The following is a 17,078-nucleotide window of genomic DNA, read 5'->3' on the forward strand; positions in this document are numbered from 1 at the left end:
AAGCTGTTCGGAGGTGATCACCAAAACAATTTCACCGATTTGATGAGGTCTGTCCGTCTCAAAGTGCCCTTTACTGTTGCCATGGACACTTTTCTCATGCATAAGCAGGAGATTTTATGTTTACAAAATGGTACATCTATGCTAATTTGAATAAGTTGATGTATTTTGTAATCCCGATCCAAAGAGCTTCACATCAAGCGCACATTGGCCGCATATACATGCAGATGACTTTCTAGGTCTGTGGTCATATTGAAATGAAATTGTTCATGTTAAATTGAACTTCTCTGCTGATGTTGTGTAGGGAAAGCTCAGGCTAATGAAAAGCATGTTGCAGCCCAAAGAGAAAGTCATTATCTTGCCACAGACCCGCTGTTCCTGTTCCCTATTTCATCTTGCTTTCAATTCACACACTTTTTTGAGGTTGAAACTCTCAGGAATGAATGCGCTCTGTTGAAAGTTTGCCTTTGACAGAGCTTGAAATTGGCACGGATCACTAGCCTGCATTAGAGCCAGTAACAAAAGACGAGAACAGGAGTGCATCAGCAATATTGCATGATCAGCTTTTGGATACTGGAGACTGAGATTTGAATCGATTGCGGTTAAAATATGTTTATGTAATTAGTAAGTCGAATACGAAGCAAAAACTCATAAACAAATTAACAAACGCTCATTTTGTCATCAGTTTTTTTCTTCTTGGTCTTTAGACTTACAAAATAGCTTTCTTTTCTTGGCCTCAATGGTTTCATCTAGAATCTTTAACATCCATGGAAAGGGTTTTATAGAAAGGGTCTCATAGAAAAAGGTGCTTTGGATGATTAAAATGTTCACACTTTAAATAAATTTCACAGAATTTTTTTTATGGCCTCATTGGGTTTTAATGTTTTGAAATACTATGAAACATTTTATTAAATATTAGCAAATAGTGATTTCATTATTTTTTAAAGCATTAACTCTGCATTAGTAAACAGTTTGTACACATGCTGTATTGACTTATAAGTACAGTAGGTCCACACGGAATCTGCACACTCAGAAATCTGCAGATTTCCGCAGATTTTTAGCCCATCATTGAGTCTATGTATTGTGTAAATGTATATTTATACAGTTTTTAAATTTATTTCACTAATATTATTGTGATTTAAATAGGAATATTAAAATGTTCATATGATATATTTACAATACAGTTTGTAAAGTAATATTTTTTGTCTTTTAGTAAATATATTATACAAGAGACTTGCTTTGTTTACCAAAATAAGTGGATCTAATTGGATTTGCATTGTAAACATTAAATAAAAGTTTATTTTTATTTAATATTATAGGTTTTTAGTTACGATTCTCCTAAAATCCTTCTGCATAGATCCGCAGATTTTTTACAAAGTTCTCTGCAGAATTATTAAAAAATATCTGCAGATTCTGTCTGGCCCTTCTTATAAGTGCATATAACATCACTGTGTCAAATGAAAACTGAATTTTTGGAATCATATCTAAAAATAAAATCATTGTACATTTTATACATCACTCAATATCACAGAAATGCTTTATCATATAATACTGTTTGATTATTATATTGTTGGTGTTTTTTCAAACTTGTTGTATGTACATAAGTATTTTGACACTTCTCAGCCAATTCGAATGTTATCACTCGAATAAAGGGGCATTATCAGTGGTTTTCAGCTGATAGATATGGGCCAGTAGGGGCCTTTTGTGCCTACTAGTTAGCTCAAAAGGCTGTTATAATCCATCCACATGGTTAACTAATTATATATCACATACGACTGCGGCTGGAAGTTTATGAGAATTATTTATAGTATTAATTAAATTTCCCATCAATTGTATTTTTTTAACGTCTACCCCTACTCCAACCCTAAACCAAACCATCACACTAATGTAAAAACAGATCTGGATCTGGAATCTTCTCTATTAATAAAGCTGATTAACCACACTAATTATTATACCAATATGGAACCCAACACCATACACACTCATACACTACGGCCAATAAAGCTTATCCAATTCACTTACAGTATACTGCATTTGTAACAAGATTTATAGATTGCTTAGTAAAGGGGACTAATGTAGAGTTAATGCTTTACAAATGATGAATTAATTATTCGCTAATGCTTAATAAATTATTTTTCTAATACAAAACTATAATTGTCCTGAAGCAGGTGCATATCTTGATTAAAAGTCAGTGATATTTGTCTCAGTTCAGCAGTGTAATTTCATGCAGAGCTCCCTCTGAAGGAATTGTGATGTTGCAGTCACCAGCATTGCTACACCCACTCAGCAGCTGTGAGTAAGACCGAGGGCCACTTGACACATCATGGAAATGGGATCACACAAATGCAAGGGCCTTAATTGCTGAAGATTTACCATGGCAACAAACATACATCAGGATGCATAGAGAAACAATAGAAACAATAAAAAAACACTACAAAACAAAACATAGATTTATAAGTATAATTAAGTTAATTACCACTCTGAAATGATTCCAAGAAAACAACAAAAACTCATTGGAAAAATATGTCTGTACTTATAATTTCGCTTATGTATTCACAACCATGCCTATACAAAGAATCCATTGCAAATGCTAGGTGAAATGGCTACTATAGACAATAAAACACCAACTGAAATCAAGACATTCTTACCATACTGCATCTAAGATAATAATAAAATAATAATAATAATACATCTTGGATTTGCACCCATGACTTTTCTAACAGTAGCTCACATGTAGGGCTGCGACAAAATATTATTTTGAAACCTGATCAGTGTAATGATTATTAATCCACTAATAATCAATCATTTTACAAATGGTTCAGATGATTTTACTAAATTTATCAGTTATTCAGTACTGAATTACAACCTTTCTACCCACATGAAAAATACTATATTATTCATTGTAAATTCTATAGTGTTTTTGAGCCACACTATAGTGAAGTGTAGTATACTGTCTATACTGTATTATAGTATTTATTAACTCTTTGATAATGAATGCCATGGTGTAAACTGTGGTCTATTGTAGTATAATATATCCTACAGACCATTTTAAAGGACGTAAACAATAACAATGGTCCTAGTGTATTTCCTGTTTTACATTTCTAATTTCCATAGCTTCTGATAATCCAAGAAGGTCCACATATTGATAAATAATGTTATGATAGCTGTTTTAAAGTCAAGTCATGATTGAATTGCCTCTTGTTTAAGTTATGAAATAGTTTGACAACAAGCAGGAAATGTTCACTGACCAGTGACATCACCACATTGAAATGGTCTATAGTTGAAGAAAACTACAGTATTGAGTTGTTTGTTAATATAGTTGTTGTGTTGCCATGGCAACTACAGAATAACCACAACAGATTATTGCAAGTACTTTACTATAGCAAAGAGCATAGAATCACCAAGAGGCGACACTGTTGCTGTTTGGGACTAGATGCTGCTAGTGTCACATGGCGGCCATTTTGGAAAGAAAATTCCAATAGAACAACAGCACGGACAACTAACACTAGACAGAATGAATTGAAATATTGAGTTAAATATGAGTTAAAATATTGTGTATTTACACCCCCCCATTGAAAAGCAACATTTTAAATAATATAACAATGAAAAGAAAACATTTTTCAAAATGTTGACAAGAATAATTTTAATATAATATCTGTTTTACTTATGACATGAAAGTAAGGTTAACAAAATAACTTTAAATTACATATTTTTTAAGTTTTACTTAAATTAGGGTGATGCAAAAATGAGAATACCCCACATCAAAACCTACTTTAACTAGTTTGTCTGGCCTCCGTGATTTTTAATGACAGCACCAAGACTTCTAGGCATGGAATGAACAAGTTGGCTTCATTTTGCAACATCTATCTTTTCTATTCTTCAAAAATGACCCTCTTTTAGAGTTTCTCAGATATGCTCAACTTAATGTCTCTTCAGAATTCCCCAAATGTGTTTAATTGGATTCAGATCAGAGCTTGCGTTTCCGGGCTGCTGCATTCGCATGTGTATGAATGAAAGTCTATGGGGAGAGAAGTCCAGTGTGACCGCGGCTTAAGTCTAACACATTTCCAAACCAATATCTAATCTTTAGCATTTTAAAAACATTCTATTTTGTGGTTCGAAGGTGTCGTACGTGTTTTAAATCTAAAATGCATTAGTGTTACTGTCACCTTAATTGTGTGTACTGTCAACATAAATACAATTAACAACAAGCAACAAAACGATGCTGCCAAATTCATTATCTTTTTGGAAAACAAAACAAAACAAAAAAACTGTGATTGTAGTGCCACCTTTTGAATATCTTAACATTGGAAAAACATGTCCTTATCTACATTTTTAGACAACTGCAAATATGAAAAAAAAAAAAACACACAACAAATATGTTCATCTGGTTCTAGATGAAATAACCATCAGTCACAATAAAACACCACCAATTTAAAAACGCATATATTAGTTAATACTTTTAGTGATTTCAAATTTTCATTTGACAAATAATTTCTGAATTGCCACAATATGTACAACAATCAAAAAAATAATAAAATGCTGTCAAATACACAGTATCATCTGTTCTGGAGAAAATCAAATGTAATTGTAATGCCACCCATTGTACATTGCTAATTGTAATAGTGTTTAGCAGAAAAGTCACCACTGGCACATTTAATGAAACAGGCAGCATCAGTGTCATCTGTTACCTTGATGGCAGATGTAGCGATCTGCAGGTGGTGAAGTCTTCTCAGGGTGCTCTCTCTGTCTGTGAAGTACGACGCCGCCAACTGGTGCAAGATTTCTAGTGAGACCACGGAGCTGTTTCCGTTGCCCTCAGATTTTTTGCTCAGCTTTTGTTTGTCCAAGAAGATTGTGAGTGACTCCTCTCCTTGGGAAAGAGGCAGAAACCAAACCATGAGACAAAAGCCTTCACAAGATGACAATCTTCAGGAAAACAACAGAGTTCTGTTCCGACTGTCAAAAGTGTACTCTCGAATGTCTTTCATACAATCGTTTAGCGCGAACTGTTGAGTTTTCAAGGCTTTTAAATATGAATAACAGAAGGTAAGCAGAGAAGCAATAACGATTTTGAAGGAAGGTAAAGGGAATACACGAAAGGGAGTTTATCCCAAAGGGAGGTTGTTATAACCGCAGATATCTTCTGAAGATCAATTTTTTTTTTAAATGCTTATTTTTTATTTGATCTGAAGCTAAGCCTGAAATTCAGACATACATTCCTGAGGAGCGTCTCTTGTTTCTGTGTGTGTGTGGAGTTTGAGTGCCGTTATTAGTTTCAGTCTGTTTAGTATGCACACTATAGCATGGTCCCCTCATTTCCTTTGCTTTGAGCTGTTAATTACCAGCATTCGCGGTAGCTTTACCACTTCATTCGTCTCCCCTGTCGCTGAACTTCTGCAGCTTCACTGCATACATCCTCCAATAAATGACATCATAATTAGTGTTGTAACGTGCAACATTTTGCTAAAGAAACATTGAAGGGTTTGAATTTACCACTGGGACACGCTGCCCTACTTTTGATTTGGGCGCCAGAGGGAAAGGAGAAAAAATGCTGTCTGATAATGACTACACTTATACCAGGGATGTCAGAATCTGTTAATATAAAATAATATAAAAAATTTTATTTAAAAAAATGTCCTTCCAATCTTTCTTTGGAACCTTATTATTCAGGCCTGTAGCCAGGGGGAGTTTGGGTCTTTCGAACCACCCCTCACTGACACTGAAGGTCCAGTATTTGTCCCATACATGTGCTCATTTTTCCTATTTTGATTTGTATGACATAAGTTATAAAAATACCAAATAACCCATCAAATAAGGCTTTAAGACCAAGTATAATCACATGTTGGCAGTTGCTTCTGTGTGACTTTACTCAAGTCCCAAATTCTGACAGAGAAAAGTTGAATGTGCTGGCCAGTTTGTTATTTGTCTAAGAATTGACAATAGGCTAGTTTTTATTATAAAACTTTAACAGATTTCTATTTTTTCTAATGATAGACAGTGCTCAGCATATATGAGTACACCTCCACATGTCTCTCATTTAAATTAATATTTTATAGAATGCTTTACAATATTATATTTGTGCAGATGCATTAGTTTAGTCAGTACTGAAGCCAAATCTGGAACTAATTTAACAAAATAACTTACAATAATGGTTAAAAAATTAGTAGCCCAAATTTATATGTTATAGAAAAATATTAAATACAATTTTCAATAATAGCAAAAATCAAGAAAAACAAAAAATATATAAAATTTTGTTGAAATGTTGTAGTTTGTAATATTTTTTGCAATATTAAATATATCTGTTTAATAAATCTGTTTTGTTCAAAATCACCAATAAATAGTACCCAAATTCTCTGAGAAATGGATAAAAAATGCATTTTCAAAATGGGGTGTATTTAATTATGCTGAGGACTGTATGATGTAATAACTTATATAAGTATTGTTTTCATGTTTCTTTATTCTAAATCTTGTGACGTGTGGTCATGATGACCATGATGAAAACATGTGGTTTTGATGACCATCCGACAAGCTAATCCAGCAAAAAAACAATGCTTAAAATGTCACTAAAATGCAGTGTTTAAACCTCAGAATTAAATAGAAAATAAGCCGAATAATAGCAAAAAGGTCCACTTTTTGAAAAAACAAAACAAAACACCCCTTTCACCAGGCTGGCTATGGTGTTAATTAAAAACTCAATTATTATTGTCAATAATGATTATTCCAGACAGAATCTGCAGTTATTTTGCTATTTCTGAAGAGAATTTTGTAAAAAATCTGTAGATACGGAATGATTTTGGGAGTATCATAACTAAAAACTTAATATATGATATAAAAAAATCAAACAAAGCAAGTCTCTTATATAATACATCTACTAAAAAAAAAAGAAAATATTACTTTACAAACTGTATTGTACATAATTTATATGAACATTTTAATATTACTATTAAAATGTCACAATAATATTAGTGAAATTAATAAAAAAATTGAATAAATTTACATTTAAACACATTTACACAAGTAAATACATGGACTCAATGATGGGTTTTCTGTAGATATCTGCGGATTTCTGCGTGCGCAGATTCCATGTGAAGCTAATAATGACTCAGTACAGAATGTTCAGTATGAAATGAAAAAAATATGAGCTACCTGTACCAGTGGAAACCAACACAGGCAGAACATGCAAACTCCACACAGAAATGCCAGCTGGCCCATCGGAGACTAGAACCAGCAACCTTTTTGCTGTGAGGTGACAGTGCTAACCACTGAGCCACCATGCCACCTCATTTAAAAATATAATTTATTGTTATTCTTTTTTCTATTTAAGTAAGCACATTTTAGAATATAGAACATTTTCACAAAAGTTTGGTGAGCTAGACTATTTAACACACTTTCATTAAATATGCGCTCTATGCATATAAAGTTTGATGAAGACAAAAAAATGAGTGATTTTCATGTTTTATTGAATATGTTTATTGAATTTTCAAAATAGCCTTTCACTTACCTCCCAATGTGGCTGAAACCAAGAAATGAGTGCCATATTTCTTGATCAGATTTTCATGGATCTGCTGAAGACTCGGCCTTCTCCCCAGAAGCCTGAGGTTGCGTAAAAACTCTGGAGCCAAAGGCAGCGGGGCTTTGAAGAAGTCTCTCTTTTCTGTCACCAAGCTGTTCACTTTCCAGTGACTAAACTCCCTGCGAGATAAAATGAACACAGTTAAGTGCTTTAATGGATTTCAGAGCCCATTTTGTCTCATCGCTCGTTGGTAAAACAGCAAAGCCCACATCTCTGTGTATGCACAAGGTGTAAGGGCTAGAGAAAATGCTGAAATCAGCAGCAAATAAAGCATGCATAAATATTGCATGGTGCTGAATATTGATGCATCTCATCATAATGCGGGGCAAACATGATTTGGGTTCATAAACACAATAGAGCTTACACCATGCAACTGACAGCTTTTTTTATGCTGGCGTCATGCCTACATACATTTTTCAAAACGCTCTCTGTATCTACCCTGTATGCATTTCATAAAACTAATAACACTCCCAGTCAGTGTTTTCCCAGGGTTATGTACATAGAAGAAAGCTTGTACTTTTGTGACGATGCTACCCAAAGGATTCGCCTATTGGGCTTAATACGGTTGGTGGAAATCTCTAAGAGTTAATTAACAAAAGCAGTGGCTGTCGGACTATAAGCTAATGATGATAGATGGTCTTAATTAAAGGGCTTTAGCACCAGCTGATAGCACCTGGAACTCTGCTGGAGAGGGGGACACTATTACCCAAAATGCTCCACTTTTTAATACTCCCTTACCAGGGGGGCACCGCACCTGGGTATCAGCACAGGTTGAGCATGATTTCACTGATTGTAATTATTGTTTACATCGCACCTTTAAAAAATACTAAGCAGTAAGCTTCTGAAACCAAGTGTCTAATTTTTTTTAGGTTTATTTATTACTGAATATATAGAGTATGTTTGTCTGTAGTTTAATTCATGCGTCTTTTCTACAAATATATTTGAAAAGTCCATTTGTTTTACATTTGCTTCAAATCAAATGCCATTTTTGCATTAAAAAACACAAGATGCAGTGCAATAACAACAAAAAAAAGAAATGCAAGCTTTTGAGATGCAAACATTTGTTTCATTTATTTTTTTACTTGAGCACTGAGTGCTTTTAATGTTCCGTGAGTGATGTGCTGCAAAAAGACAAGGAAGCAATGTCAAAAACAATCTGTCAAGTGTATGTTTACATAGAAAAAAGAGAGAGAGATAACAATAACAACACCTGAATAAACAGTGCACCGGAATATAAAAAATATGCAAAGAGCCTGCTTCTATGGCAGATATTTTGTGTGTACATGAATCATGATGGTGACAGATATAGGGGCTGTTATTTTCTTAATATTTTAACAAAACATTTACTGTTACTTTTAGTCATTTTGAGTGTACTTCTCAAACTGCATTTCCATGTATTGGCTGATAGCTTATTATTTTATAATATTTTTGAATATACAGGATATTTTTGGAAATTTAATATATATTATGGATGCACCAAAGTATCGGGTATCGATTTTTATCAGCTTATTTTAGATTAATTTAAAGCTATCCGCTATAATGTTTAAAGCCGACACCAGTAGTTTATTAATTACATGAAAGCAATCTCAGTGCAAAATCATTAAATACATGCAACCCCCCACCCCCCCCCCCCCCCCCCCCAAAAAAAAAAAAAAAAAAAAAAGAAATATAATCTCTACAAAATACCCGACTTGAGTCTCAAGTGCTGCAAGTGCTGCTTGAAGCTCAAGTGCTGCATAAAAGCAGTGGTTAGTTTGAGCAAAAATGTCTTGGACAATAATATATATATATTAGCGAGTACATTTTTTTATGGAGCTGCAAAATTTTTATTTTACGCATAGCAACAACATGTTCATTATTTGTTTACTGTATTAAATAAAAAAAAATTGAATTAATGTTGAATAGCCAAAATTAGGGCTGCACAATATATCGCAAAATTATTGATATCATGATAATAGTAAATGCTTATTCTCTTAATGATGTGTTTTGAGCATAAAGTGCATTAAACCAATCAGAGTCTCATCTCACATTCCCTTTAAGAGTCGTGCCATGGCGCATTTGCTATTTACATGGCGGACTTTGTAAGTGCAAAACTGAAAGCTTCACTAGCGAGAAAACAGTTAAACGGTCCACCTGGAGCGAGAATAAAGAACAAGGCTCCTCCATTTGGCCTTTTTACTTTCTCTTTACTTTACAAACCATTTCTAAATTCCGTTCTAATTTCCAGCAAACGATTAAATGAACAATAATAACGAACTGTGGTCAAACAACTGAGTTATATCCAAACACACATCTTATTCTTATGCCCCATATGGTGACGAAGAAGTCAGAATTACTAGCCCCCCTTTGATTTTTTTTTTTTTTTCTTTTTTAATTATTTCCCAAATGATGTTTAACAGAGCAAGGAAATTTTCACAGTATGTCTGATAATATTTATTTCTGGAGAAAATATTATTTATTTTTATTTTGGCTAGAATAAAAGCAGTTTTTAATTTTTAAAAACCATTTTAAGGTCAAAATTATTAGCCCCTTTAAGCTATACATTATTTTTTTTTTCGATAGTTTACAGAACAAGCCATCGTTATACAATAACTTGCCTAATTACCCTAACCTGCCTAGTTAACCTAATTAACCCAGTTAAGCCTTTAAATGTCACTTAAAGCTGTATGGAAGTGTCTTGAAAAATATCTAGTAAAATATTATTTACTGTCATCATGGCAAAGATAAAATAAATCAGTTATGAGTTATTAAAACTATTATGTGTAGAAATAGGTTGAAAAAAAATCTTCTCTCCGTTAAACAGAAATTGGGGGAAAAATAAACAGGGGGGCTAATAATTCTGACTTCAACTGAATGTGCATAATAAATAATACTAATAATTATAACGCACATATTTTCATGTATCCACCCGCCCCCACCCCACCCGAAAGTGAAGAAGTCATGGTTTTTATATTTATGTACAAAATATTAATTTTTGTAACATTTTAATCCTTAATTTTTTTCATATATAAAGATATTTATGTATTGCTGCAATCCTGTGTGTATTAAGTAATGTGTAAGCGTTTGAACTCACATAGGCACATAACTAACGCACTATGTGCTGAACTTTAGACTTTAACACACTTCCTTTTTAGGCCAGCACACCCATGAGTTCACAAAGTGGCGCAAATTGATTTACTGTTTAAACAACGTGGTGCAAAACATGAAAATTAGTTGAACTTGTCTGAAAAAAGCAACAAATCACATCTACACGTCTTGCGCCTTATTGCGCCGGGTGTATGATAGGACGCTAAATGTTTAAACCATGGCAGTTTTTAGTCGGATATAGAATGAATTAGACCTGAAAATATATTTTACCTGTTTATTTTTTAAAAATGATTTTAAAATAGCTAAAAAAACAATTTTTTTTCTATGGAAATGTTATATCATAAGAAATATTTTTTTCAGTATCGTGCAGTCCTTTCCCTCTCTTAAAATGTTGCACAGTTAAATGTTAAATGGATCCTTGTTTAATTAGTTTAATGCATAAAAAAAAGTTGTACTTTACTGACGAATATTGGTATCTGTATCGGCCAGAACTTTTACACTAAAATTTGTATCATACAAAAAAATGTAAATCTTTAAAGTTAATTACACTTGGAATGCATTTCTTAAGCTAGATAGTTTTGCAAGCTTCAAATAAATAGAAGGTAACTTGAATCATGTTGTACTTACATAAAAAAAAAAGTTCTGGATAAATATTTTTTGCTGTATCGCCTTCTCTTACCTGCCCTACATTTCTCTCTTTATACATCATAATAAGGTAGAAAAGATTATAATAACTTCTGCTTCATGCCGAATTTAACTTGCAGGCTGCGTCTGCACAGCACACACTTACACAGAACTGCTGATCTGCAACACCTTGCTCTGGTGGATTGAAACTGGGTCTTCTGGCCTGCGCATGAGCCTGCCAATCAAGAGGAGGATGGCATGTGCGCTTTCTGAAAATAGGTCTTCACCTCTCAAACTTTTCACTCATTAAAACAGACACACGGCTTTATCGGATGCATATAATGAATGCTCCGTCCTCTGCTCAAGGCTGGACTGAATAGCAAAGTCATTGTTACCACTTTAGAATTCCTTGTGGATGGCGGTTAGTGCTATGCAGAGTTTGGTGAATGAAGGAGGGGAAATCTGAATAGCAATTAGAGTCTCTTTCTTTTCCCTTGTGAACCTGTGCTGGCGGTGCATTCTGGAGCTGTGTTTTGCTCAGCACTATAATAAGTTCCTCATAACACTTCCTTGCTAATTCAAGAGATCCTTAAAGCATTTTTTGGAGCAAAATATATATTACTTGTCAAGTAGCCATTAGTGTTCTGTTTTCGAGTTGTTTTTTCAAATATTTTTGTAGTAAATTGGGCAATGTTTTTAACAGGATAAAGTATTGTGTTTCACACAGATGGCTTTTTTTTCTTCCAGAGTTAAGTAGCAGAAGAACTGGTTTTACATTGAAATGAGCTCTGGTCCTGATTACTCAACAGGAGTCACAGTGCTAAATGCTCTAATTAGATTTTTCCAGTCAGTGCATTTAGGTCTTTGGTTAATACATTTTACATTGGAAATTACAAATTTGCTTCCTTAGCTGATAGAATGTTGAGTAAAAATGTTTATATAAATATATTGAAGAATATATATTGAAAAATGTAAAAACAAAAAATTGAAATTCTATATTTAATCATTTGGCAGAAGCAAATAAGAAGATTAGAGGTAATCAAATAAGCTAATTTAATTGTTATCACTTGATTGAGATGGCGTTATCAGTGGTTATCAGCTGATATGGGCCAGTATGGGCCTTCTTTGCCTACTGGTTGGCTCAGAAGGCTGTTATCATCTATCCACATGATTAATTAACTATAAATCACATATGACTGTGGCCGTAAGTTAACAAGAATTAGTTATATTATTTAATACATTTCCCAATAATTGTGTTTTATTAACATCTACCCCTACCCGAACCCTAAACCCAACCATCACAGTAATGTAAAAACAGATCTGGATCTGGAGTCTTCTCTGTTAGTATAGCTGATTAACCATGAGAATTATTTATATTAATTATTAAATATTCCGTCAATTGTATTTTATTAACGTCTACCCCTACCCCAACTCTAAACCCAACCGTCACAGTAATGTAAAAACAGATCTGGATCTGGAGTCTTCTTTATTAGTATAGCTGATTAACCATGTGGCGCAGAAGGCCCCTACTGGCCCATATATATCAGCTGATAACCACGGATAATGCCCAATGAATCGAGTGATAACATTTGAAGCGGTGATCAAATCATTAAAAGAACAACTATGCAACAATACAATTTACTGAAATAAAAAAAGTTGATGGAATAGAAGTTAGTACTAGAATGGCAGATTATTATTATTATTATAATTATTATTATTATTATTATTATTATTATTATTATTATTATTATTATTATTATTATTATTATTATTATTATTATATACTGTTCAGAAAAGAATAAGAGACCACTCAACTTAAAAAACAAACAAAAAAAAGTCTAATTTTTTCAGGAATTACTGTAGAATTATTAGTTATGGGTTTGAGTAAAATGTTTGTTTTATTTCGCTTTTTATTTTTGTTTTATAAATTTTTTCCCCACTGTTCTGAGGTAAAAAAAAAATTATATAAAGAAGTCTAAAATGTCATACAGTATATTTTAAAGAATAAAACAAAAATTATGTTTGACTTATTTTTCCATATTCAGTAGCTCTATGCATAAGGTGAAAGAATAGAGAGTAGAATAGTAGAATTTTTTTTTACATCTAATGAAGTTGACTCATCTCTGAGACTGTCAAAAGATAAGTAAAACATTATTTAAAGCTGTTCACAAGACTCATTACATTGTATTCCAGCGCTTTCTAAATCATGCAATAACTTTTTATGTGAAATCGACTGAAATTTTTACAGTAGATTTCATAATCCTCCAATGGGGTCAGCTGATTTTCATTATAACGATTTCAAATAACACATTGGTTCATGAATCAAACTTTTACTTATGAACATGCCAGTGAGCAAATACTGTAAATAATGACTTTCACTGTGTTCCTTGTACAAAGTTATCTATTGACCCACTTGGAATATGAACCCATATTGATTGCTTTTATGATCTTTTTACAATCTCTTATAAATATTGTAGATTTTTAGCTTTAGCCCTCATTCATGTATTATTATATGAATCATTGTCATGGGTATTCATCTACAGATTTATCTTCAATGCTCTATGGAGAGAAGAAAGTTATAGAACAATATATAAAACAGTCTATATTACATTCTTGATAGTTTCAAAGGAGGTGTTTGCAGCATTTCTATACAAGAACAATTCTGCATTCCTCAGAACAAAGTGCTGAAAGTGTATTCCTATAAGACCTGAGTATCACTTTGGTCTGAAGTTCCTGGACATTGCATTACATGGACATCATGTTCACTTTAATGACCTTCACACTTTACCTCACTATGAAAACAGATCAGAACTGACATATATTAAACTGAAGTGACAGACTATCAGTTTCTCAGAGCTTCTGAGAAATGTTTGTTCCCAGTGCACATGGACTTTTGTCTATCTCTAAAATAAAAAAGAACTTGTTGTCAACTAAAGTACTGTAAGTATGATATATTGCCTCCCTTCTCTCCTGCAGACACAGAGACATTTACTGGGCTCTTTACAGAAATCTCTAATGTTTTACTCCAGTGCACTTCCTCCAGAAATTGCAGATTTAGATGCATTTCTTTTCCCCCTTGACCTTTAAAACCCATTTTACCAAAAATATAATTTATTAATAAAAATCTACTTTATTTCACAATCTAAATAAATTTCAAGGGTGAAGTCAGATACAAATAGCTACTTGAAGGAGCAAATGGCATGTTTTCACTTGTATAAAACCTTTTTGAAAATAATAATAATTATAGCTCAAGGACCTACTGTATGGCAAGTAACCTTCTGTTTATTCCAGAATAGTGTTTGTAGTGTGTACACTTGATGGTACATGATAAGTTGAAATCACAATTATTAAAGCTATTATTAAAATGTAAAAAATATATATTTCCCAAAACGATGTTTAGCAGAGCAAGGAAATTTTCACAGTATGTCTGATAATATTTTTTCTTCTGAAGAACGTCTTATTTGTTTTATTTCGGCTAGAATAAAAGCAGTTTTAAATAAAAAAAATAATTATAATTGTTTTTAAGGTCAAAATTATTAGCCCCTTTAAGCTATATATTTTTTTGATAGTCTACAGAACAAACAATCATTATACAATAATTTGCCTAATTACCCTAACCTGTCTAGTAAACCTAATTAATCTAGTTAAGCCTTTAAATTTCACTTTAAGCTGTGTAAAAGTGTCTTGAAAAATGTTTATTAAAATATCATTTACTTTCATCATGGCAAAGATAAAATAAATCAGTTATTAGAAATGGGTCATTCATTCATTCATTTTCTTTTCAGCTTAGTCCCTTTATTAATCCGGGGTCGCCACAGCGGAATGAACCGCCAACTCATCCAGCATTTGTTTTACGCAGTGGATGCCCATCCAGCCGCAACCCATACACACACACACACATACACTACGGACAATTTAGCCTAACCAATTCACCTGTACTGCATGTCTTTGGACTGTGGGGGAAACCCACGCGAACACAGACAGAAACGCCAACTAGGCTCGAACCAGCGACCTTCTTGCTGTGAGGCGACAGCACTACCTACTGCGCCACTGCTTCGCCCCTTAGAAATGAAATTGAAACAATCTTCTCTCCGTTAAACAGAAATAAAAAATCAACAGGGGGGCTAATAACTAAGGAGGTTGAATAATTCTGACTTCAACTGTATGTCTAAAGCTTTTCCATTTGTGTGTCTGCGTTCTGAAAAATCTGAAATGAAAATATGGCACGGTTTCAACAGATGGTTATTGAATCACTCTAAACAGTTTGTTCACCTATTCAGCCAACAGCTTAAATGTCACAATCTGTCTAAATGTCCCATTCTGTCTTTGCTCTTTTTTTTTTATTTCTCTCTTTAAACCCACCGTTTCATGCACAACTTCAAAGGCTTCTGTTTAGTGAACTAAAACATTGGCACAGGCTGCTTTTTTTCTATTTTTTTCCCCTTCTTTTTTTGAGGGCATCATCTAGAAAATAAGCTTAGTAAACCTCCCACCAGGGTCTGCATTGTATTGTGAAAGCAGCTTTAACTATAGATTTTTAAAGAAGGATTAGTCGCATAAGTTAAGCAAATAAGAAATGACAAAATCATGCTTTCAGCAAAAACCAAAGCTACACAATACAGAAACAAAATGAAACTGCTCAGCAAAAACTTTACACCGGCAAACATCAATAGAAAGAAAGCGAGTTTTGACTCTGGAAGCTCAGACAATTTCTATCAAAATGCTTCTGAAATATCCTTTGGTGAGTGATTGGAGTGGTAAATTGCATCAAGTCGACGGAACACAAAGGCATTTCTTTTCAAGCCTCTGTATCTTGTTTTCCCCCATTATAATTCCATGCAAGCGTCTTCGAGGTTGCAATCCATTTGGCTTATTAATTCTACTTTGTGGACCAGTGTCAGCTGCATGACACGATTCATCTTGTCTTTCCTATGAGAACAACAAATTGTGTCTCAATTGCTTATGGCTTACGTCTTTGTGTTTGATTTGATTTGCAGATACTTGTTGCCTTTGGAAACCAGCTGCTACCAGGTTACTAAATCCCTACTGTGTGGCTTCCCGATGGTCTTCAGTGCCGTCACCTTGTGCAGCACCAAGGTGTGATGGTCTACAGATAATAACACAAACGGTACATAATACACCATCCCAAGGTCTCACATAGAAAGAGTAGTGGTTCAGGTTTCTGTTGTAGTCATAAATATGTTACTTGAAGTTGTCTTCATGCAAATCTTTTTCCCTACAGCTAAATACTTGCTTTATTTAGCAATCTGTGAGCAATAGTATAATTGATTAACTTATTTTAAATGTAATTGTTTAATTTATTATTGCTTCTTTGTCATTTAAGTTATTTCTTAACCCGTGAAGCAATGCTAAATTATTCAATTTGAAAGAGTTACATTAGCATATGTAGAATTAAACTTGAACCAAGATTAATAAATGTTGTATTATTAATGTTAGTTTGTGATATATAATGCATGATCTTATTTTAATGAGTTGAGCATAATTGTCAAGTATTACAATTGTCCTGAATGCAATCTTTCTAAATGAGTAGCATTTTTATAACTGAAAACATTTACCTTTCTTTCACAGTACATTTCAAATAATTTCCTTAACAGATGGTGCTACCGAACCATAAAAAAAAAAGATTTTTAGTATACACAAGTTTTGTTGTCGATTCCAGTTGTAAGACCAACAAATAATAACTTGACTTCTTGATCATTTGGAATAGTGGCAGAAGGTATTTTTCAGATGATGATTGAACTGCATCCCAATCCTCACAAATACTGCAGAAGAC

At 33.3% G+C, this 17,078-nt stretch overlaps 1 protein-coding gene across 1 annotated transcript in view; it reads right to left on the reverse strand.

Annotated features, from left to right (window-relative positions):
* brinp2 (bone morphogenetic protein/retinoic acid inducible neural-specific 2) overlaps positions 1-17,078 on the reverse strand; it is a 187,617-nt gene that overhangs the window by 86,167 nt on the left and 84,372 nt on the right. Inside the window, exons 3-4 of the mRNA XM_056477930.1 lie at positions 7,502-7,692; positions 4,689-4,870 (exon numbers count right to left, since the gene is read on the reverse strand). Coding sequence (XP_056333905.1) covers positions 4,689-4,870; positions 7,502-7,692 — 373 coding nt within the window. The remainder of the gene's footprint in view (positions 1-4,688; positions 4,871-7,501; positions 7,693-17,078) is intronic.

This window comes from Danio aesculapii, chromosome 2, assembly GCF_903798145.1.
Source record: "Danio aesculapii chromosome 2, fDanAes4.1, whole genome shotgun sequence".
In the NCBI taxonomy this organism is placed as follows: domain Eukaryota; kingdom Metazoa; phylum Chordata; class Actinopteri; order Cypriniformes; family Danionidae; genus Danio; species Danio aesculapii.